The sequence below is a fragment of the Archocentrus centrarchus genome, chromosome 9 (assembly GCF_007364275.1).
Source record: "Archocentrus centrarchus isolate MPI-CPG fArcCen1 chromosome 9, fArcCen1, whole genome shotgun sequence".
In the NCBI taxonomy this organism is placed as follows: domain Eukaryota; kingdom Metazoa; phylum Chordata; class Actinopteri; order Cichliformes; family Cichlidae; genus Archocentrus; species Archocentrus centrarchus.
In genome coordinates, this window is record NC_044354.1 from 26,404,784 (window position 1) to 26,427,463 (window position 22,680).

The 22,680-nt window shown below is 41.8% G+C and overlaps 1 protein-coding gene across 1 annotated transcript; it reads right to left on the reverse strand.

Annotated features, from left to right (window-relative positions):
• Positions 1 to 2,211: 2,211 nt before the first annotated feature.
• bicdl1 (BICD family like cargo adaptor 1) lies at positions 2,212 to 22,166 on the reverse strand. The gene is made up of 10 exons (XM_030737540.1): positions 21,312 to 22,166; positions 20,229 to 20,444; positions 11,317 to 11,433; positions 8,442 to 8,588; positions 7,929 to 8,108; positions 7,598 to 7,816; positions 6,132 to 6,275; positions 5,512 to 5,642; positions 5,127 to 5,247; positions 2,212 to 2,516 (listed from the first exon to the last, which is right to left on the reverse strand). Exons 1-10 carry the CDS (start codon positions 21,702 to 21,704, stop codon positions 2,340 to 2,342), a joined length of 1,845 nt encoding a protein of 614 aa, XP_030593400.1. The 5' UTR covers positions 21,705 to 22,166; the 3' UTR covers positions 2,212 to 2,339.
• Positions 22,167 to 22,680: the final 514 nt, after the last annotated feature.

Consider the following 22,680-nt stretch of genomic DNA (forward strand, 5'->3'; position numbering starts at 1 on the left):
TTAGGTTGTTTGACCTCTGATCTCCTGGAATTAATTTGACTGGATCTACATTTCTCACAACCTCTACTGCACGCCACATCAGAACAAAACAAACAAAAAAAAGCACAGTAAATAAACAACAACATACAGGTATATCTCTCTCTACAAAAAGATTTTCATTCAAAAGTTACACTTTTTTTTTCTTATAAATATATCAGTTTCATCCAAGTCTCTTTGACTTCTTTTTATTAAAAAAAAACAAAAACAAATCATTCTTTGGGTTGATCCTCCCCAACAACCAGCTGAGATGACACAAACACATCTGCATAGGTTTGCACAGCTGCATTAGACGTGAGCTCAAACACGGACGGACATGAGAGACGTCACTGCGCCACGGTGAGAGTCATCCATGCATTTCAGGTCAACACATGCTGTTTGACGACAGATGCCACCTAAAACAAAAAAGGAAGCCCGCGGCTGAGAAATCAAAGTGCCCGTGAAGTACTGAAGCAATGAGAATGGAGGTAGAACTTTTCTATTAGTGGTGAACGCCGAGCACAGCAGCAGATGCTGACCACTGCAGCGGAAGCTTTGTGTAGTTACTGTACACCGACATGCCTCTAACAACATGAATTCAACACATTATCGTCGAGAGTTGATGAGCTTTCTGCACACAGTAGTTCTGCTTTCTTCTCAAGCTGATGTAAACATGTTGAGAATTTGGTCAACTAGGAAGATGGCTGACATCATGGGGACAACGTTCAACAGTAGGTTTTCATCCAAAAAATTATACATTTTAAATCTTAAATATAACATTAAATGTAGAAAAATAACAGCTGGACAGACTTTGTAAGTTACTTGAGCTCCCCAAAGGTTTATTCAGATGTCAGAAATGAACACGGAGGCCTGACTGAGGTCAAAGCAAACAGAGTCGACTAAAAAGCGCCAGCTCTTTATACATATATATTTATGATCCTTGTCATCGCGGGTTTGGAAACTACAAACTCACACTAACAAAAACAGTGTTGCAAACTGGGATCTGTAAATTACAAAAAGCTCCTGGTGAGGTGAGATGAAAAATACTGGCTGAATTATGGGAAACGTAGGATTCGGGTTTCTTCTTCTGCTGCTTTGAATCGAAAAATAAGTGTTTTAAAGCTGCACCAACTAGCTGCAAATACATCAAAGCACATAATGTCACATTTTAAAGCTGTTTGGCAACTTGATCGCATCCCAGAGGCTGAAAAAGCAGTCCCAGAATCTACAATTTCTGCAGCAGTCGCTTGAGGTTGGCTCCAAACCTGAGCGACTCCCACAGAATCTCATGTTAATGTATGTTAAAATGCATGTCTGCAGCCTGGTACAAAGAATATTTTGACCTCTATGGACAGTTCCCCTCTTCACAGCAGCTCTAAGGTGGGTGAATTTGTTTTGTAGGCTAAAAGTCAGGGACGTGGTCGCTCTGACCAGCAGACGTGCTGACACAGGCAGCTGCAGCCTTTAGCTGGATGCTCTTTGTGGGTTTAACTATTTTTAAAAAATTAACATTAAGCTATATATTTCTATAAAAATATTGCTTAGTGCAGCTTTAATACTGTATGTTGTTTTGTAATACCCCTTTAAAAGGTATCTTTTGTCACTCTGAGCGTTTGGATGTTCAGCTATAACGATAACCAGGTAAACAACACTCTGTATTCCTGATACATCAAGCCTCATGTTCCCCTGAACAAATGAATAAACCTGAGAGATCACATGGGCTGCGTGGTGCATCATTGCTCTGTACCTGGAGGATAGCTTTCATATTCTGTCATGTCTTAGAGTATTTAGACTTCTAGCTCTCTCCTACTATCCATATATTTTTTTTGTGGTCCTGCTTGGTCCCATGTATCGGACTGTCTTTCCCCAGACTCCTTGGCCTGATAAATGGGATGCATACAGTAAGAGTTAGTAGATAGTGTTCCTTCTCTACAGAGTTGGCAGTGGGGTACTTGACATGGTTTTAGGCACTACAAGGAAACCTCCCCTTCCATTTTGTGACCCTGTTCATGCTCTGTAACACCAATAACTTTCTATGTGAGGGGCTGAAGCCAAAGCCTCTGGGGAAGTTCTGATCTCACACTTCACTCACTGTCAGCAGTCACCAATTAATCAGTAAGGAGAAGAATAATGGGACAGATAAAGTGCAAAATGACCCCCCCCCCCCCCCCCTCCCCCCTTAAAAAAAAAGCCTCAGTGTGCGTGTGCCACTGCCTGTCTTTGGCTGTGTTTTTACCCCCTGTATTGTGATGTCACTACCCTCCTTCTCCTGCACCTCATCCGTCTCTGCCTGTCTGCCGGGCTCTGGGCCAGCACAATAAGGTTCAGTTCTTTTTGAAGAAAGAGAAAAGTCTCTTGTCCCGGTCGGAAATGCGATGAGCTCGTCTTGAAGACTGACCCCCGTGGGTTATGGACGAACCCGACAGGGAGGTAGCAGCTGAGCGCCACTCATCCTGGTGCTTGTCCATCAGCTGCTGGTCAATCACTCTGTGCATATCATCCTAAAGGCAGAGAGGTGAGTGAGTGAGTGACAGGAAAGAAAGGTCCCACAGAGAGAGCGTGCGCTGAGGTGTTACAAGCAGTTCCACTGAACAAGTTACCTGTTGGGACACACCAAAATCACCTTTCACCTGTGGTAGATCACTTGAACCTTATTACACTGTAAAGTATTAACCAAAGAGTAGTTTTCCCTTCAGAATATATTATTTAAATGCTTTTTGAGAGGCCTGCATACAGAAAATTATTCAGTAATTCACAAGACAACGTAAAAAGGGCCAAGCCAGGATGAAAAACAGACTTTTAAAATGTTCTGTATGAATCCACTGATCTGAAGGGCACCAAAGACTTTTGACATTTATTCTTTGTTGTTGTTATGGTGTAAAGCCACCAGAGGGCGCTGACAAGTTGGAAACAATTGTGGTTTCAGACTGACAACTACACTTCCTATCGAAAAACACAATTCATTTATCCCTCAATGTCACCAACATACAGTACCACAAATATAACCATATACATACTGTGATCTGTATTTCTGAAAGGGCTGTTCTCTACACACATAAGCTGACCAGAGGCCCAGCCTTCTTGAAAAAAAACACATGCAAGTGTAACTAGAGAGGAGACGAACATGTGGAAAGAGGGGGTGGCGGGTTTAGATGGTTCTCTGTGCTGGTTAATGGTTTCAGATGGAAAAAGAGCTGAAATGGGCATTTCTCCTGGCATGGAATGGCTCAGCGGTGACTAGTTTAGTCGGTGCAGGGTGTACCGGTGAGATGGCACTGCTTGGGCTCACCTCTAAGGCAGGAGGGGGGGTGGGTACCACAGGGAAGAAAGGGTGGTACGGAAGCTGAGAAAGGCCACTAGATCAGAAACCACAAGAGCCAAACAGTAAAGAGCCCTGAGGAGGCAAACTGTACATAGGGAGAAGAGAGGAAAGAGCAGTTTGTTACAGATAAAGGGGAGGGGGGGGGATACACACACACACACACACACACACACACACACACACACACACACACAAGAATTAATACAGTACTATGTAAAAGTCTTGAATCAACCCTCATTTTTTATATCTTGCTAGGAAAATGGGAAACAGGTGAAGCACTTTATTGAAACATGTATAAGACTTAAACACAGTTTGTACTAACAAGCTTTAAAGTCAATATTTGGTGTGACCACCTTTATTCTTCAACACAGCCTGAACTCTCTGAGGCAGCTTTCTTGTCATTTCTTTAAGTAGTCTTCAGGAATAGTTCTCCAGGCTTCTTGAAGGACATTCAAAGCTCTTCTCTGGAAATTGGCTGTCTTTTGTTCCATTCTGTCAAAATGATCCTGCACTGCTTCAATAATGTTGAGATCAGGGCTCTGGGGAGGCCAATCAATTCATAATTCCATCAATTTTGGGAAGATCTCCAACAGCACTGGGTGAAATGTAGCCCCTAAACCACGACACTGTGTTTTACAGATGGCTGTAGACACTCACTGTTGTACCTCTATCCTGACAACCTCCGTACATACTGATGAAGATCTGAACCGAAAACTTCAAGTTTGGATTCATCACTCCTTCAGACCTGTTGCCACTGATTTTCAGTCCAGCTCTTGTGTCATTTGGCATACCTCAGCCTTTTCTCCCTGTTTCCCTTCTTTAAGAACGGTTTCTTGACAGCCACCCTCCTACTGAGACCATTACTGATGAGGTTTCAGTGAACAGTAGATGGAACAGCTGAAGGTGCAGATGCATCTCTCAGGTTCTGTGTCAGGTCTTTGCTGGATTTTTCTGTTATCTTAAGGACATGTCTTTCAGAAACTTTCAGATAGCTTTTTAGGCCTGCCACTTCTTTTTCTTCCACTTTTCTAGTTTCCTCAAGTTTTTTAAGGACATGATGCAGAACATGCCAAGATATACCAAGTTTTCAGCTAATATCCATCCATCCACTTCCGCTTATCCTGTTCAGGGTCGCAGGGGGGCTGGGGCCTATCCCAGCTGACATAGGGCAAGAGGCAGGGTACACCCTGTACAGGTTGCCAGCCTGTTGCAGGGCCAACACAGAGAGACAGACAAGATATACCAAGTTTTCAGCTCATAGCTCTTTGGAAATCAACTTATTGGAGCAAAAAAAAAGAGACATTTTTTGCAGATTCAACTAACGAAATGGGAACAAATGATGTGTTTTTGAGACAGACTGAGTTAGGCGCCTTTTTTACACTTCAAAAATCCTGGAGAACTATTGCTCAAGACCACTTGAAAAAAATACAAGAAAGTCTGGCTGCTTTGGAAGCAAAATATAAAGAAATGATGACTCAAGACTTTTGCACAGTACTGTATGTTCCGTTACTTTCATCCATCACAGACGAGAAACGGACACTCCCCCTCTGCAGTTAATTGAGTAGTTAGTGTATATACACAGATGCTGTAAGTGGCTTTAAGGTACAGTGAAGAGAGGGGATATGGACAAACTGTCCTTGCAGGTAGAGACATTTCATTCTTGTATAACTGTATCTTTAGTTGTCTGAAGATAATATATTCACAATTCATTTGGCATTTATGCAACTTATGTTTTTTAAATGAGCTATTCCAAAAGTATTATAAATATTGAATATAGTCTTTGACCCACCTGCCAAGCCTCCAGCTGCTGTGACAAGTTGAGCTTCTGCTGGATGGCGTCCAACAGCTGGCTATTCAGAGACATGATGTCTATTTTACATTTGGCGAGCTCCATTTCCACTGCTTTCTTCCTACAAGACACACACCGCACACACACACACACACACACACACCTGAATGAAGGCCACATACAAACTCAGCTACATAATAGCAATTACTCATTGAAGGAATAAGTTGACTTTTCTTCAGTTATAATGAATATAAGCTGTATCGATTCTTACTTCATCACCTCTGTGTTGAAAATTAAAACGAATCAAAAATCTAAACGAACTAGTTAAATGAATGCAAACCCATGTTGAAGAACTAAAGCTAGATGCAGAATCACACCATCTTACTTGGCTATGGCATCGTCTCTGTCTCTGATAGCACTCTGGAGCTGCTCGCTGGGCTCTCGAACTTCAGCCATCGTCCTCATTCGCTCGTTCTCTTCTCGGAGAGAGCACATTTCTACAGAGAGCAGCGCCACCTTCAGGTCACACAGAAAGAATGAGAATGAAAAATGTCTGTGAGATTCAGGCCTCATAGGTTTAAGAGTGCACGCAGGCTCAAATGGCAAAGTTAGACAGCGCGGTGCTCATGGGTGGGATATTTAGTTGACCTAGTTCGACAGAAGATGGAGTGCGTGTGCCGCTTGTTTTGTGTAAATCATGCAAGATGGCATTTCAAACCCACAGGAGGGTGTGAGCTGTCCTGGCAGAAAGGAGACAAGGTTGAAGCAGTGTCCTACATTGGAAAAAGCATGCATCATATTCACACTGACATACAAAAAGTGAGGACTAAATCTGGTGCACTAGATCGTCTGAGTGTTCTTGAGAGCCTCCTCAGTGCAATATTATTCCACCTAGAAAGACTGGAAATGATCTTGAATTAATGACCTCTCCTAAATCTGTTATATAAATTGGTGTATAATTTGATTGGTGTTCACATACATGATACACACAGAGGGATGTTTCACCTGATTGTGCAGCTGTAGCAGCTCCTCTTCATTGCTGCGTGATTTGTCCTGCTCTGCTTCATACAGCTCTCTAACTTCCCGCAGCTCTTCTCCCAGTTTCCTTACCTGCTCCTCCAGAGCCTCCTCATCACTACGCCGAGAGCCCTTTCCACACAAAACACACATTACGTCACGACTTGTGTCAACAGGATCGGAACTGATGTGTAAACTGAGGTGAACATGGCCTGTATAAAATAAAAGCAGAGTAATGAGACAACCCGAAAAACAAGCAATGGAACCGAACCTACTCATCGTCTTAGGGAGAGTGTAGTTAAGAAAAAATGGTCAGATTACAGCAGCAGCACACCGGTCCAAGGATGGACAGACAACGTGCTGGAGAGGCCACATGACCTAACAGTCATTAAATCATTATCATAGATTTTGGAAATGGAAACATTATGAACACACTAAACCGAATGCTAAAAATAATGAAAACAATACATTTTTAATAATAAATGCTAAAATGAAATTAGAAAGCCCACTCAGGAAACAAACTGAAACTGAAATGAAAAGAAAACCAAGAATAAAAAAAGATGAAAATGAAAACTTCAAAACTATAAAAACTTTGGTCTGAAAGAACGAGACAAGTCTTTTTCTTTAATAGGAAAATAAAAATTTACTTTGCCTCAGTGACTACTCCTAAAGTACAACTAAAATATGCATACGGTATGTGTAAGGTATTAATAGACTTAAGAGTTCTTCTGATATTAGCATTCATTTCTTTATATTTTGCCAGAAAAAAGGGAAATAGGTGCAGTGATTTATTGAAACTCGTGCAAATATACTTGTAAATACAGCATATAAGGCAAAAACAGAGTTTGTACAATTATGACGAGCCTGAAAGCAAATATTTTATGACCATTTTATTCTTCAAGACAGTCTGAACTTTGTTAGGTATCTTTGATTAAGTAGTATTGATAATATTTTACGCCTGTCAAACTGTGCTATACTTGGCATTTTTCATAGATTCAACTAAAGAAATTGGAGCAAGTGATGTGTTTTTGTGACAGTTCTAATAACAAAGTGTCTAAAGAAAGGGTTTAAAATTGGTTCTTTACTAAGTTGTCTGTTGTGTGTAGACAACACTGGTTCATCCCTTAAGTGAGGTGCCTTTTTTATGCTTGAATGACTCATAGGTCAGTGTTCAGTGGCTTAACAAACAAAGAAGCATTCCTCTGAAAATGGAACCAATAGAACTAATGATGAAGACGAGGGGTGGCTCAAGACTTTTGTACAGTACTAACACAGAACATAACACATAACTGTGCTGATGTGTGATTTCCTGGTTTCTTTGACTCTAACAACACCACATAAATAGTTTTTCCTTTGAAATCATTAAATTACTGGTAATCAGCTCACGTTTCTGAGGTAACACCTAATGTTGGTCTAACAGCAACAAAGCTGATCACCAGCGTGCTGCTCATTACCGTAGACTCATTGCCATCTAGCAGATTCTGAGTTAGCCTCCGCAGCTCTAGCAGGCTGGTGTGGAGGCTCCCAGTAGGCACATCCTTGGCTGAGGAAGTCTCCGAGGACTCGTCCATGGAAGAGTCAGTGGACAGCGCTGAATCCGTGACGTCGTTTCCCCGCAGATGAGAGCAAAGCGAGCGAACTTCACAGTAGGCCTCCCATAGCTGAAGACGCAGCTAAACAGCCAAATGAGAGCAGAAAGTGTTTAGTACCCCGCACCCCTGATGCTCACAGCGGGTTTAAAAAAAAACTGTGTGGACACAATCAGACTGTCATATACATCACAACCTGCTCCCTCTCCTGCTCCTGCTCCTCCTGCTCCATACTCTGCTCTATCTCACACAGCAGGCTGGAAGGGTGGGGGGTAAGATTTTGGAGACTGTGCTCTTCCGTCAGCTCCTCCAACTTAGCGGCCAGCTGTCGGTGGGATACCTGGACCTCCTGGAGCTCCAGCTGGCTCTGTCGCAACTGGACACAAGAGAGGTGTTAACCTTGGACTTAACAGCACTCAGTAGAAGAACTGATTTAAAAGAGATCTGGTAATCTAACTTCTAGCTCTATATTTTTATAACTGGACTCTACTGGAGTAGCTCTGCATGATTGATAGTTCAAAAGAATTTTTATTTATCCTATACTGGGCTTTGTACAGACCAGTTCCTTCACTGTCTGAAACAAGCTGCTTTACCCCCCCTTTAAACCAACATTTTTCTGATTGGCTAATTTATAACAATAATAATAATAATAATAAGTACTATCTACCAAGGTGCTACTATCCCAAAAGCTTCATTTATAGGTCTGTACCTGGAGGTCCTTCTCGTGACACTGCTTCTCCAGCACCAGTGTCCTCTCTCGGAGCTCGTCCACAGTATTCTGCAGCAGCTCGTTCTCCTCGAGCATGGTGTGCACCCGGTGCTCCAGTTCCATCTTCCTGTCTGACAGCATCTTAATCTAACATTTCAAACAGTGCCAGTTAGATTCTGTGCTCTGGGAAACAGTCGTTAAGTTTAGTATCCCAGATGCTCAGATTTCCTGGTCAATAGCAAACAGATGGGCAGCAATGGACCTGATTAAAGGTTACATATTGTTTTTTCACTGTGTTTGAGGAAAGCTGAGCTCTTACACAAGATTAAAAACACTCCCACTGGCCTAAAGAATGTTTGTTGCCTAGCAAGGGTGTCGGGATTGGTTGCCACCCTCGTCTTCAGGAATGTTTGGACGATACTTCAGCATCTACACAAAGCTTCATGTCAGTTTACTCCTTACCCATCCTGTGCAATGGCCTTTTATTACAGCAGTAACACAAAATATACTTCATGAATTTTCTTTCCTTGCAGCTGCCAGAGCAGCTTTACAATTAAACAAACAGCAGCTCTGTTCATTTTTATCCCTCCTGCTTCTGACCTATATCTGGTAACCTACTTCACAGCACAGGGGCTTTCATGCAGATCAGTTGTTTTTACGAGAATATGAATATCAGCTTCTACATGGTCAGGTTCTGGATATTTTGGGTTCTGCGATAGTCTCTGTTTTCACACAAATAGGCCAAAAAGCCATCAGTCATCAGGCACATGTTGTTTAAAAGCAAAGCACTGGAAAAGTGGGAGCACCCAGACATTGCAGTATCTCTGCTAAATATAGAGCAGGAGCCTTTTCTCCCAATTATAGCGCAGGCTCTGCAGTCTGGGTGTTTTCTCCCTGGCTTTGAAGAGAAGCTACAGGAAAATCTGAGCGCTTACAGTACTGACATTAGAGACATATCCAGCAATTCATACATGACACTACTGACATGACATCACAACACAGCTCATGCTCTGATTAAAAAAGTATGTTTTTCATGCTCTTCCTCGGGAAACAGGGATTGGCAAATACGTGGCACACACCACATGTAAAATGATGACCTATTAAGGTTATGTAAGGTGAAAAGAGTCAGCATAAAATTCAACAATCTTCTAAATGATGGTACTTTGCCCCATCATCAAGACACATGAGAAGCAATTGCAAAAATCAAAACAAATAATGGTGCCATCCCTGTTCCTATTGCTATACAAGGTGTTCCATGCAGCATGCAATCTGGCTGAGAGACAGTGCAGGGGAACCACTCACTTCTAGCCCTTGCTGCTCCAACCAAGAAGGAAGGAGGGTGAGGGAAGGAGGAAATGGTGAGGAAAGACACAAAAGATAAAGAAAGTAACGTTTGAAAGAAATCCCGCAAGTGCGGCGAGTTCAAAGTGAAGATCATCCTCTGAGGAAAAAAATTATTTGTCAAGGGAGGATTTTATCATTAGTGGAAACTTTAAAGCAAGGCTGTGACTTTTATTGAACAAGCTGACCGTGTGGCTACAGGTGGTGATTACAAGTTAATGGCACACTGGCTCTTTAAAGTCATCATCATTAGGCAAACAAAGTGAGTGGACTGAATGTCAGATAAACAGCATCATTTATACCCATCTACCTCAAGCTTGATTGCACAAAACTAATGATGTATCTCAAGTCTTGCACTCCAACACTTCTACTCACTGTTTTGAATGCATAAGTGTGTTCACACCATAGACCGGATATAAAAGATGAACCGTGATGTCACTCGCTGCCTCTTGCTTAATAAGTGCCCTTTTTGCAAGACAGCTCTTTTTTCCCTCTAATTTCTATTTTATAGTTTTATATTTTACTTTTAAATTGATCCACTGACACCAATTATCAATTAAAAGCATGTAATGCCCAGCAATTGTATTTTTATTACTCTACTAGACCACATGCCCCCAGCCCTTTCTTCCACTTTCCTTGTCTTCACAGCCAGCTCAGCCATGTCATTGGAGCATCCTCAGGAGCAGCATCACTCTCTGACCTGCTTTTACTGGTGACAGACAGGTAACAAGAGTTTGCCCCAGCCTTGTCTATGTTTGTCATGGACTAGGCTACTACAACATGTCAATACAGCCAAACATAAGGAATAATAGCCTAACATTATTCAATTCAATTCTATTTTCAATTCTGTTTTACTTATATAGCACCAATTCACAACAACAGTTGCCTTGAGGTGCTTTATATTGTAAGGTAAAGACGCTACAATAATAGAGAGAAAACCCAACAATCAGATGACCCCCTATAAGCAAGAACTTGGCGACAGAAAGGAGGAAAAGCTCCCTTTTAACAGGAAGAAACCTCCAGCAGGACCAGTCTCATGGAGGGGCAGCCATCTGCCAAGAGGGGGCGAGGGGAGAGAGACAGGACAAAAGACATGCTGTGGAGAGCCAGAGATTAATGTAAAGTGATGTATAAACATAGAAAGTGAAAAGAGGTGAGTGAAGAAGAAACACTCAGTGCATCATGGGAAGCCTCCAGCAGCCTAGGCTGAACTGAGACACAGAAAGTCTCTGTCAGCAAAATGTTCAGTGTACTGAATTAGCATGGATGTAGGAATATTACTTTATTTTAAAAAAAATTGTCCAGTCTTGCTTTAACTTCCCTTGAGATCTGACGCCACCCTAGATTTCTTGCTAAATAGCAATTGCTTCTAATGGGGAGCATCATTTTTGAAACTCTCAAGTACCTAGATGTATGCTCCTGCTAGAAGTTATGTTCAGCTTTAGTGGGACTCTTCTCGAGCTGTGAAAATTCACTCAACTGTGCTGTTTATGAAGTAATGTATACAGAAGACGGGGCACACACTGAGACTGACCTCAGCCTGTAGAGTCTCTAGTCGTGTCATGTGCTGGCGTGTAGACATACTCTTCTCCCTGAAGTCATCCCGTAATGAATGGACCTGAGTGGACAGCTGCCTCTCCACCTCTGCAGCCTGGAAAGGTGGAAAAGCCAGGTGGAAAAGATGGGACAGAAAATGAGCTTAACAGGTGTCTGCTTTTACTTTGAAAGAACAACTCACCAATTCAGCAGTGCAAAAATGTTGTTCATGTAGCTGTTGTTCATGGTAATATTGACATAAAAATTCAATGTTAAAGTGCTACAGAATTTGATAACTTAAATTAGAATAATGCCACAGCAACTCTTTTGTCTGTTCTCCCCCACGGTGACTCATTGTAGTCTAACACATGCAGACACTCAAACACATTGCTGTTCAGTTTGCACTCGCACTGTGTTAGTGACACTGACATGGTGTAAATCAGCCCTCCCCAGTCCGTTCTGGTAAATGGTGCATTTAATAGCTGGTTCTCTAAAAGCACAAATTCACCCACAAGTCATGGCCCTTGCTAAAAGCCTTAAACAAAAAATGATCTACTTGCTATTTGTGCAATCCAGTGAAGCAGCAGCCTTAGCGCATCACCAGGGCTTATTGGACAGGTGGGATCAGACCACACAGAGCCAGGCTGAGCATCATTAGCATAAAGCTGCACTCAGGAAGCTACAGTTTGCATTATCATCACTGCCATGGCAACAGCAAAATCCTAAAAAGCATGCCTTATGGCTCTCAGGAGAGGCTGAACATGGAGTAAAGACACCAACAAAAAACTAGAAGCAGGAAATGTGTTTAAATGATCATGTTTGTTTTGTTTTCCGCTTTTAAACAGTGGGCACTGAATCAAAGTGAAGATGACTTATTGCATCAGTATGAATAAAAGCCTCTAGGTGGCACTACACACTGCTACAGCTTTCTAAGAAGCTCACAGAGAGATGAAAGGGCTCAGCAGCTGGGGCGTACATACATCAGGCCACTTTCACTACTGTTTCTGAAGCAACACTGTTTGTTCTCTGGGGAGCTTCTGAGGACAAGCTCCCATTCTGACCATTCCTGCTCTGTCATTCTGGGGGCCCACTCTGAACAGTAACTTACAACACAGCACAGTGGATGCACTATATGTTTGTCATCCACCTGCTGCTGCAATGTTATTCCAAAAAGGACTCGCTTCAGCATCTCATGAATTCCAAAAGTACACAGCACTGAAGAAATCCTAATTTTTGTTAAGATAACTCATTTATCATATGGTTATATAACTTACAGCACTGTGGATAATTAAAGTTTCTTTCCCTGCATCCATTAGACCTAGATTAAATAATGACAGCAGAAACTACTATTTGTTATTCTTTGAACAACAAACCCACACTGTTTACAACAGAAGGTAAAAAGTCAAAAAGTGTAACTTAAGCTTTCCTTACTGCTTTGCAGCAACTGTTGCTAAAGCTGCATGTCCAGGATTCAGAATAATTTCTGGATCCAGATAGGTTTGTCATATTTCTGAGAACATGAACACTGACTCTCCCAATTGTTCTCATTTCGATTTGATGTGTATTTGTGAAAATACTGTATTTTGCTCTGCTGAAGAATCCTTCCAGAAATTCCAGAATTCAGATCCCAACTGACTCCAAAAGTTTCATCACTTTTAAGTTGGACAAGCACCACCTCTTAACTTTCTGAGCAATCCTACCAACAAGTAGACGAACTGAACTAATCACATGACCTCCTTAGAAGAGGGAATTAACCTAAGAGATGATTACACAATAACATTAGTTTTTTGAGGTGTAATTATTTGTGTGTCTTATTTCGTCAGTAACTGAGACAGTGTGAACTGCTTTGGTGCAGAGATTTTGTAACGAAAACCTTCTTTACACACTTGGAGACTCTTTAGCTCTTCAGAAAGCTGGCAGCAAACTATGGTCATGTTTACTGGAATTACATAAAAGTCCACCTTTTTCAAACAAGGTAAAAGCATGTAGAAAACAGACTATGGGATATGTCATTCCAAAAAAATGCTCCATAACCTGCCGAGATAAAAAGGAAGACACTAAGCTATAAGAAATGGCTGTATGGCTGAACCTCTAGAGGAGTGTGAAAACCCAGCAGAGAATTATCTGCAGTTTGTCTCTGACTTTAGGTCAGTGTTTTATATTACTATGAGCTAATGTCTCCAAGGCATTTTGTTTTCAGTTAAAGAGCCCATGATGTGCATTTCTGTATGAACACTACATGGTGTCTTTGAGTGGGAAACAGATGTTGTCAGTGGAAGCCAGTGCAAGCAGGTCAATGACATCTGACCCACTGGCCCAACAAGCTGACAGATTGAAATCATGCCGGAAAACCACAGAGTTGACCGAGAAGTTCCAAACTTAATCTGTGCTTAAATTCCTCAGATTCCAGATCGAGTATTATCAGCATGACGGGACAAATGGGAGGAAAAAAAAAAATCATAAAAATCAGACTGCTGCGACCGAATCCAGGGCAGCAAAGTAGGGCTGAGCAGAGAGGCATGGTACTGTAAAGCCTCTTTACTCTGGACATCACTTCCAGCAAATACTCTACATTCACTTTTCCAAAAGTGACAGGAGGAGGAGGAGGGAGTCACTGCTGCTGATTCCATTTCAGGCTCTCTGTGTGGGATCTGATTCAGGTGCATCAAGGGTCTTGGGTGGCACAAGCTGGCATCAAACTATCAGTATCCTTGTGCCATTCTGTAGAGCACATTCCCATAGTAACAACACACAGGGTTTCAATTTGCATGTCACTCTGGTTGTCATAGCAACCACGGAGAACTGGGATTGGAGGAGCTGCGACTTGGGGTCTCGATACGTCTGGTATTTTCCTCATTCTCTTTCACAGAGCACTGTTCCTTGCATGAAAGGAGGAACCCTACATCTTAAACAGTTGCATAACAAATCCTACGTGACAGTACACGAGGGCAGCAGCTTCCTTGGGCTGACGCAGGTGTTAAGTGCTCAAGCAACTGCTCCATATAGTGTCAGTTGATGGATGGACAGAGTCTAAATGCAGGAGTTAAACTGGATATTGTGTGAGACTAGTGTGAAAATAATGAGGCCACACACATACACAACACAGGATGTCAGATTTCTGTTTCAGTCATTCAAAAGTTTTCACTTTGGCTGTTAAATTGTAGCAAATGACAAGAGAAAAAAATTGCAATTACTTCTCCTCTTTAGCCTCAGATATACAACATTCATGACTGACTGATGCCGTGTTTGGCTTTAAAGGGAAGGAGAACTGACCACAGCCATAAAGGATGCAGACAATTTTTTTGCCAGCGTCAGTGCACCCCTCAGCTGTCACAGAGCCTGTGTGGTAATGTAATTACAGAAAGGTCCTTTTCCTGCTTGTTCACTCTGATCAGATTAAGTCCAATGAGACTGGCTGTCCTGACACTCAAGACCAACAGAGACCAGCAAGTACCTCCTGAATCAGTGAGAACCTATTTTCTGGGTGCACTGAAGATAATGTATAGTATTAACAGTCAGTCCTGGACTCACTCAAACAGACACACAAACATAGTGCACAGACAGATGAAAAACAATGGGGGGTATTTGTACCCACCCGGCATAATTTGTGACAACTGAGGTGAAGGCATTTTTTTTATTATCTTCTTGGCCCAAATGCCATTGTTACCCACTGTTATTAATTAAGTAGAGTATAGATTGAAGTTGTTTTGGTTCCTGACTTAATGCACATACCAAGACTATTAGCTTGGATTATAGCTAATCCCTTCAGCGCCGTATCTTACCCGTTGACTTACATCACTTCCTTTGATGTGCCCTGCCTTCTCAAGGTCATCTCACTGTAGCCGATTGAAAAGAGTCTGTTAAGAGCTGATCCATGAGTTGTTAAAACAGCAAAACACTGTTTTCTGTAGGCCAAATATCTGCCTGCAAGTTTTCATTTGAAAATCTTCCTCTGAAAAAAATGGCAGTTCTGTGTACGTAAGAAAATCTGACTTTTTAGTCTATTAAATAAAAGCATAAATCATAAATATGTAGCATTTGATAAAATAACTATCTAAAACAGCTGAGATAACATAGTTTATCAAAGAAATAAATCTTAAAATCAACCTACAAATATAATTAAAAGGCATTTTTGAACTTATTGTTTCTGCATTACTTTTTAAGAAATATTTGCTTCTGTGTTTAATTAATCCAACTATTTATGTTTTATTGGCTAATGGGTCAAATTTTGATCTCTGTAATGAATCTATAGACAAAATTCAATTTTCTGTGGGGTAGCAATTGCAGCCAAAAACTGGCTAAAGTTTATAAGCGTCTCATGTTTTTGCATCAGTGTACAACACTGTTGCCTAAAAAGGTACAAGTCTATGTAAAATGTAAATAAGAATGGCATGTAATTTTTTTGGGAAATTATTTAGATTCTATATCTAATTAGGACAGCTCATATATGGGATAGCTTATCAAACGATGGAACTGGGAAATTTTGTTGCCACCAACACGCTTGGTGTGTGTGTGTGAAAATACTGTATTATTGATTTTTAGGGGGCGTTATTACCTTTATTTGGTGAGGTCTCACTATGTGGGGAAGCATGAAAAAAAGTTAGACTCAGTGGAGGCTTTAGGACTATGATGACTGTCTACTGATGACACTGAATGTTTTGGCTCAATGATAAGCCACAAGGACAGACAGCAGCTTATTGATAGTAAAGAGACGTACTGTGCTTCCTTATGCGGAGTGGGTATCTGAAAACTCTGCGTGTTATTACCATCAGAACTGGATGACCTGCTGTAACATGTGTTCACCCATTCTCTCTGATATTCCGCTCATCTGGGTCTTTTGAACAGTTATTTCTGCATGAGGGAAAAGTTGGCCTCATCATAATTTCTATAACTAATAGTTCAATAAGGAAAGTATATAAATTATTTCAACTTAAATTGCAAATAATTTAAATTAATCAAAACAGGATGGCCGTGAAGTTCAAATACTCAGACAGTACTGTGCTAAAGTAAACACAATTCTGCAGTAGAAAAATCTGTGTGGGACAACAGGAAGACTTCTGGGGGGCCAGTGAACACAGTTTGACACTGCATTCAAAATGCAACTTAAATCTCTACAATAAAAAAAAGAAGGTTTTCAGACCCAGTAGTGCCACCTGCCTTCTCTGGGCATGACATCATTTAATATTGAGGAAAAGTGGAAAATTCTCCTGCGGTCTGATTAAGCAAAATCTGAAATAATTTTTTGGGAATCATGTAAATGGTAAATGAACTGGTTCTTATATGTCGCTTTTCTGCTCAACTTGAGCACTCAAAGTGTTTTATACAACATGCGTCATTCACCCATTCACACACATTCATGCAAGCACTTTTTTCTACGCCTAAGTGCTTTCTATCTGACATTCACACACATCCACACTCCAGTGAATGCATCAGAGAGCAACTTGGGGTTGAGTATCTTGCCCAAGGATACTTCAATCAAACCACCAACCTTCCGGTTAGTACATGACCTGCTGTACAGCTCCCTCCTCTATTCTATAAAGAACAGGAACCTTCTGGCTTTTCACCAGCACACAGATCAAATCCCACCATCAATCACAGTATGAGAGTGCATTAGTTAGAGCATTACATATCACGGTACCTTGCATATTTGTGAAGGCACCATAACTGCTGAACATTATATCTGATGTTTAGGGCCATCCGAATGACATCTTGCTTGTTTCAGCAAGATGTTACCAAAGCATATTATGCACATATTCCAACAACATGGCTCCATAATAAAATAAATAAACAGCTGAATAGTTTTGGGTGCTGAACTGGCCTACTTGCATTCTAGACCTGTCTGAAAACATCTGGTGCATTATGAAACAGTACAACAGAGAAAGCAGGCACGAACTGCTGAGCAGTTTAAATCCTGCATTGAGCAGGATTGAGTAAACATTATCAGCATTTGTTTCCAAAATGCTTACAGAGTCATGTTAAAAGAAGTGATGCAACACAGTGCAACACGCCACTGTCTCAATGTTTTTGAAATGTGATGCTGGCATCAATGTTAGAATGATCAAAGACTTTTTGAAATACAATCTAATTTCCCAGTTTCGACTCCTGGCATGTCTTCAATTAAAAATTAACGAATGAAGGCAAAATTATTGCATTCTGCTTTTATTTAAATTTTGCCCAGTACTTTTTTGGAAATGAGTTTGTAAACAAAACAATCAGCAGCCTGGTTCTCAATAGATGTGCTTAAATATGATATTTAGGAAGCATGGCCTAGGACTACAATGATAATCTAGTTATCACTTAGGCAAGCCATTTAACAGTAACCCTACACAGGAGGCCATATAGATCTACTTTCATTATACGTCTGCTTCACTTAAAAAAGTTAACCATTACAAGAAATAGGGATAGCAGGTCAAAATAAAAGGCCGTCAGTGGCCTTAATACTACACAGTTTCCTCAGGGTAGTCTTACATTCCCTCCATTCATCCAGACATGTAAACAGTTAATATTACTTAGTCACAGGCCATTGCTTAGTAATGAGCCCAGACAGAGAGGGAGATAAGAAAGACCCAAAGACGAAAGAATAAAATGAGATGGGGGGGGGCACTGTAGCTGACCTCATTATTTTACTACCCAGCAGGTCTTCTTCTGTCTGCCCAGTGCACTGAATCATGAGATCTGGATCGATGCAGTCAATTGGTTCTCATGAATTTCCCTGAGTTTCAAAGACCACAAGATCTGCTGTCCTCCACAAAACATAATACAGACCCTTTCAGGGAATATCTTTATAGATTCCCATGCCCAGCTTTCACTTAAATTAAATGCAGTTTAATTATTCTAAGTACCTGCTTTTGCTGCAATCCACAGCAACTGACCAGTTCAGCACTGCCCTTTGATTGCAATGTGATTGTGATGGCATTGGGGCAAGACAGTTCAGGAGGCTGATTTAACCTGATAAAGATGACGAGGAAAACTGTGGGTTAAAAATCAACCGAGCTTTCCCTCACTGAGCAGCATGTGTCTGGCAGCAAATCATATCCTCTCCCAGGAGGGGAAACACACACAAGCCTGAGCGTCATCAGAGGCCGCAGTGATGGGGTTATCAAAGCACCTTTACAGCTTTGTCAACCGTTCTGTACACAGGCTTTGGGGCATCCTGAATTTTAGCTCCAGCACCCGCTGCCAAGCTACATGACAGCAGTCAGTGCAATGATGCCTCTGTTTACAGCCCTCAAGTTGTGACACTAGCCTTATAGGTGCCTACGCTGTATGTTTCAAGAAAGAAGGATAAGGGGCGTTTCCAGGATTGCTTTTAAAGAGGTGGCACAAGAGGGAACAAGAACAAACCTCAGGACCCACAAAAAATCATAAAATTCTGTCTGAAATAAATACAAAACCATACTACTTGGAAAGTGGAGTGTTATAATAATTTTAATTATGGACAGAGTTTTAGCCTCCATAAACATAAATTGTAACACATGGCTGGCCTGTAAGAAGTAGCTATACTGATTCAACAGCAAAGTAATGCATCTTGCAAAATGCGGCACAGTTACAACTCTACATATTTTTTATTCTGCGGAGTGATATATGAAAAGAGCAATGTTTGACGTGTCACCTTTAGTATTATTTAAGGAGTTGGGGAATGATAAATAGTGGACCAAACCACTGTAAGGCATATGAGGGGGAGTACATTTCTAAAAATATAGAAATCTATTGTTGTTAATCTGCTATAATTATCATAAAAGGATTTCAGTGCATATTGTGTGTTAAACATTAGATGTAAAATGATGCATTAAGGAGGACAACACAAAAAAGAGGGGATTTTGGCAACCCCCCCCCCCCCCCAATTTTTCCAACTCAATTCTGGGAGGGGGTAGTGGAGGTGGGGGCAATCAAATTTCATGTGCATGAGCTCAGGGCCACCACAAGCAAAAGCAAAAGCATAGCATCCCTGTGAGATCACTTAGAGATCACAATATGATGACCTTTAACCAGCAAGAATAACATAAACAATCAGTTTATGTGATTTACGTGAAAATACAACCAACAAAGTGTGAATGAAAAGACATGGTAACACAGCAATTAAGTCCAACTTTAAACAAAGCCGTTACTTCACTGCTCCAAAGTGTGCACTGATAAAGGTGCTTGTTTTGGTGTTGATTGAACAGATTGAGGTGTTGTGCTGAGCTCCTTAGAAAGGATTAATCAGCTGTAGATGCAAACATTAGCATTCTCAGTTCTCTCCGTCTCCACCTGCTGTCAGACTCAGTTCAAGCTAATGTGGTTCCAGTACATCCAGCAAGGATGGAGGCTAAATTTTTCATGTCAACCCCGAGCACTGCTATACTATCAGCCTGTGTGTTCATCTACTGTATGTGTCTGCCTGGAAATCTCCCATGAGACCTTTTCTACTCTGCCAGTTATAATAACTGCACTCAAATTACCTGTCAATATGCAGAGTGCTATTGCATAAGCGTGCAGTCCAATCGTTCTAAATAATTCAGCATAAGACCCGGAAGCTACACTTTTATATTGATGAGTTAGCATAATTCAGGTGAAGTCAAAGAGAGAGACAGGCTGAATAGAGATAGATCCACCCTGAGGGGTGATGAATCCTTACTTGGCTGAGCACCTTGTGTCATGCCAACCAGGCAAACTGAGTTGTGGACTGATTGGTCCCGAGGCCAGGCCACGGAGAAACACTTATTCTATACACAATGCATACACTGGCATTTCTGTAAGACATGGTTCTGAGTAGGGTGGAAGGGCATTTAAAGCAGCATTAAGACCACGTGGTATAATGACTCAAAGCTCAGCCTAATTAAATCTTCCTTGAGGTTGGCCCAAGGAGCCTGAAGCAATACATCTGAAGCACAGACATGCACACAAGCACACATGGACACTCTTCCTCACCCTACTGAGTTGTTCCAGCAGTCTGTGGTTCTGTTCCGAGAGCTCACTGATGGCCTTGGTTTTGTCCCTGTCGACTTCTCTCAGCTGGACCTGCTGCCGCTCCAGCTCGCCCTGCAGCTGCTGGACATCTGTCTCCAGCTCGGCCACTCGACCCTCCCATTCCCCCTCTCGGCTTTCCAGACGCCGTCGCAGCTCGTGCTTCTCTTGCTCCAAGTGCTATATAAGTGAACACAAAAAAGAGGCCAACATGTTTAAAACCCTTAGCTTTAAACATAAGTACTAGGGAAATTTCTGAGGGTGTGACAATGACAAATGCTGGCACTTCCACAGACTGAGAAAGTTTTAACTCTATCTTGGAGAAATGTGTTAATGTGCTGGTGGTAAAACAGTTCAGACTGAAAACACCAGTTGAATCCACTGAAAAGGTATAACCCTAGCTATTGGAGTGACAGTTTAGATAATAAGATGCACTGCACCACCAGCAGCTGCCAGCTGTGTTATGGTAGGCTAAAGCAGCTGGCATCTGCATGGTCAAAAAACAAAACAAAACAAAAAAACAGGGATCAGAGAGATGCAAAACAAAACCACAAAACAACATCAAGCACTACTAGGATAAAGGGCCCAAACAAAGAAACAACATCAATGATAAGGAGATGTTAAGGCTTAGCTTCTCTGAGGATAAATATGGATCAAAGGGATGAACAGATGTACAGTAGATACAGTAGGTCCTGGACAGCCAGAGGATTAGTCCTTGTGTTTTTTTCTCAGTCCATGTGCTGGTTTGTGTGAGGTATTTGGAAAACAACAAGAACAAAAGCTCATCTGTGAAGCCTCCATTGTAAACCTTTGAATTTATAATGAATGCTGTGCTGGTCATTCTAGCATAAATTAGACTGAGAAGCAAGTCTATCTTCACTTTATGCTATAACCAGGCTCAATTATAGAACTTGCAGGTCTACAGGCAGCATTTGTTCCTGAGTTTGTTTCCAATTCTGAGGCCTAAACTTGACAATGATTTTATATTGTAGGACAAACCAAAGTGATACTTGTATTAAAACTTGTCAGGCCTACTTTTTCGGTTACCTCTAATTTCTCGTTGAGATCTTTGTGCATTTTCTCATATTGCTTGGTCAAGTCTTGGTTTCTCTCCAGCAACGCTTTGCCGAGTTTAGCAGCTAAAACCAAGTCTTTTTCCTTTTGGCGAAAGAGCGACAGCAAGTCTGTGTTATGCCCCACCGCGGGCGTCTCTAGGTCTGACAGCTGCTCCTCATCTCCCCGCTCCCCGCTAAGCACGGACAGTTCCTCCTCCAGGGCCATGCCGAGGCCTCCGGAGCCGGCGTGCCGCAGCGGATGACCCTGAAAGCCGCCGGGCTCCTGAACGGTGGGGCTTGCCCGGGACTCCATGCAGTCGCTGTCCAGTTCCAGTGGTGCTGAAACCACGGCAGACGCCTGCAGGTCTAGGCAGAAAGCGGACATCGCCGCCCGGCGGAGGAGAGGCCAACAGATTAGAGCCGACTGATTTCACACCGGATGAACCCACCCTGCTCCGACTGTGTTGTGCTGACCGGGCCGGCTTCTAATCAACAATTCATCCATTACTGTCGCTCTCCGGATCCTGGATCCTGGATCCTGTGGCGTTTATAAACTGCTGCCTCCCCGGTTTCCTCAAGTCCCCCTCTCCTCGTTCACCTAACAGCCGCAACTGTGGCTCTGATTGAATCCCAGCAAACACCTCCTCCTCTGCAGCTCACTGACTGGTTGTTTATGACTGGTCAAACAAAATATTTTTATCCAGGTATGAACCGCCTCAATGAATTCTTCGCAGCCATCGGTCGGTCAGGGTCCATCCCGTCTCGGGGTCCTGGATCCCCCATAATGATCGGCCTGTTACACCGGAGGAACTTACCAGCCAAACATGATAAGCGCGATCACGATGTCTCTCAGCCTCTTTCCTGCGCGTTTCCGCCACGGCTGTGACGCCATCTGAAACCTGTTACAAACGAGCAGCCCATTGGCTGAAAATGATAGCGCCATATTTTGGTGCCTCACACACACATCTGTGACATCCAGTAAATGAACACGTGAAGGCATAGAATAAAAACAGAGTGCACCAGCTTAAAGCCTACACATGTTTTTACGCTTGGCTTGTCTGTTTAATTTTCCATAAACTAAAGCTTTTACATACTTTAAAATGAATCGTTTAACATGACCTATTTGGCTCAAATAAATACGGTGGTAAATATTCATTTACGGAAAAACCAAAAGACGAAAAAGAAAAAGTTAAAACGCAAAAACAAAATCATGTCAACAGAATTAAATGGAAAGCAATTTAAATAAACAAATCATTGGCTATAGTCTTAATATGTAGCTCTTTTTATTGATAGTAAGAAGGTTTTACTTTAGCAAATATACATTTGTAGTGCTACAACGTTTATTAGAAAAAAGTGTTGTT

Bases quoted from the DNA above. Each gene is read 5' to 3' on its own strand.
- bicdl1 (XM_030737540.1), bottom strand. From the start codon at position 21,704: ATGTCCGCTTTCTGCCTAGACCTGCAGGCGTCTGCCGTGGTTTCAGCA. The intron at 11,434-20,228 runs GTGAGGAAGAGT...CCACCTTTCCAG, and splicing joins TGCTGGAACAACTCAGTAGG to GCTGCAGAGGTGGAGAGGCA. The intron at 8,589-11,316 runs GTCAGTCTCAGT...TTGAAATGTTAG, and splicing joins TAGAGACTCTACAGGCTGAG to ATTAAGATGCTGTCAGACAG.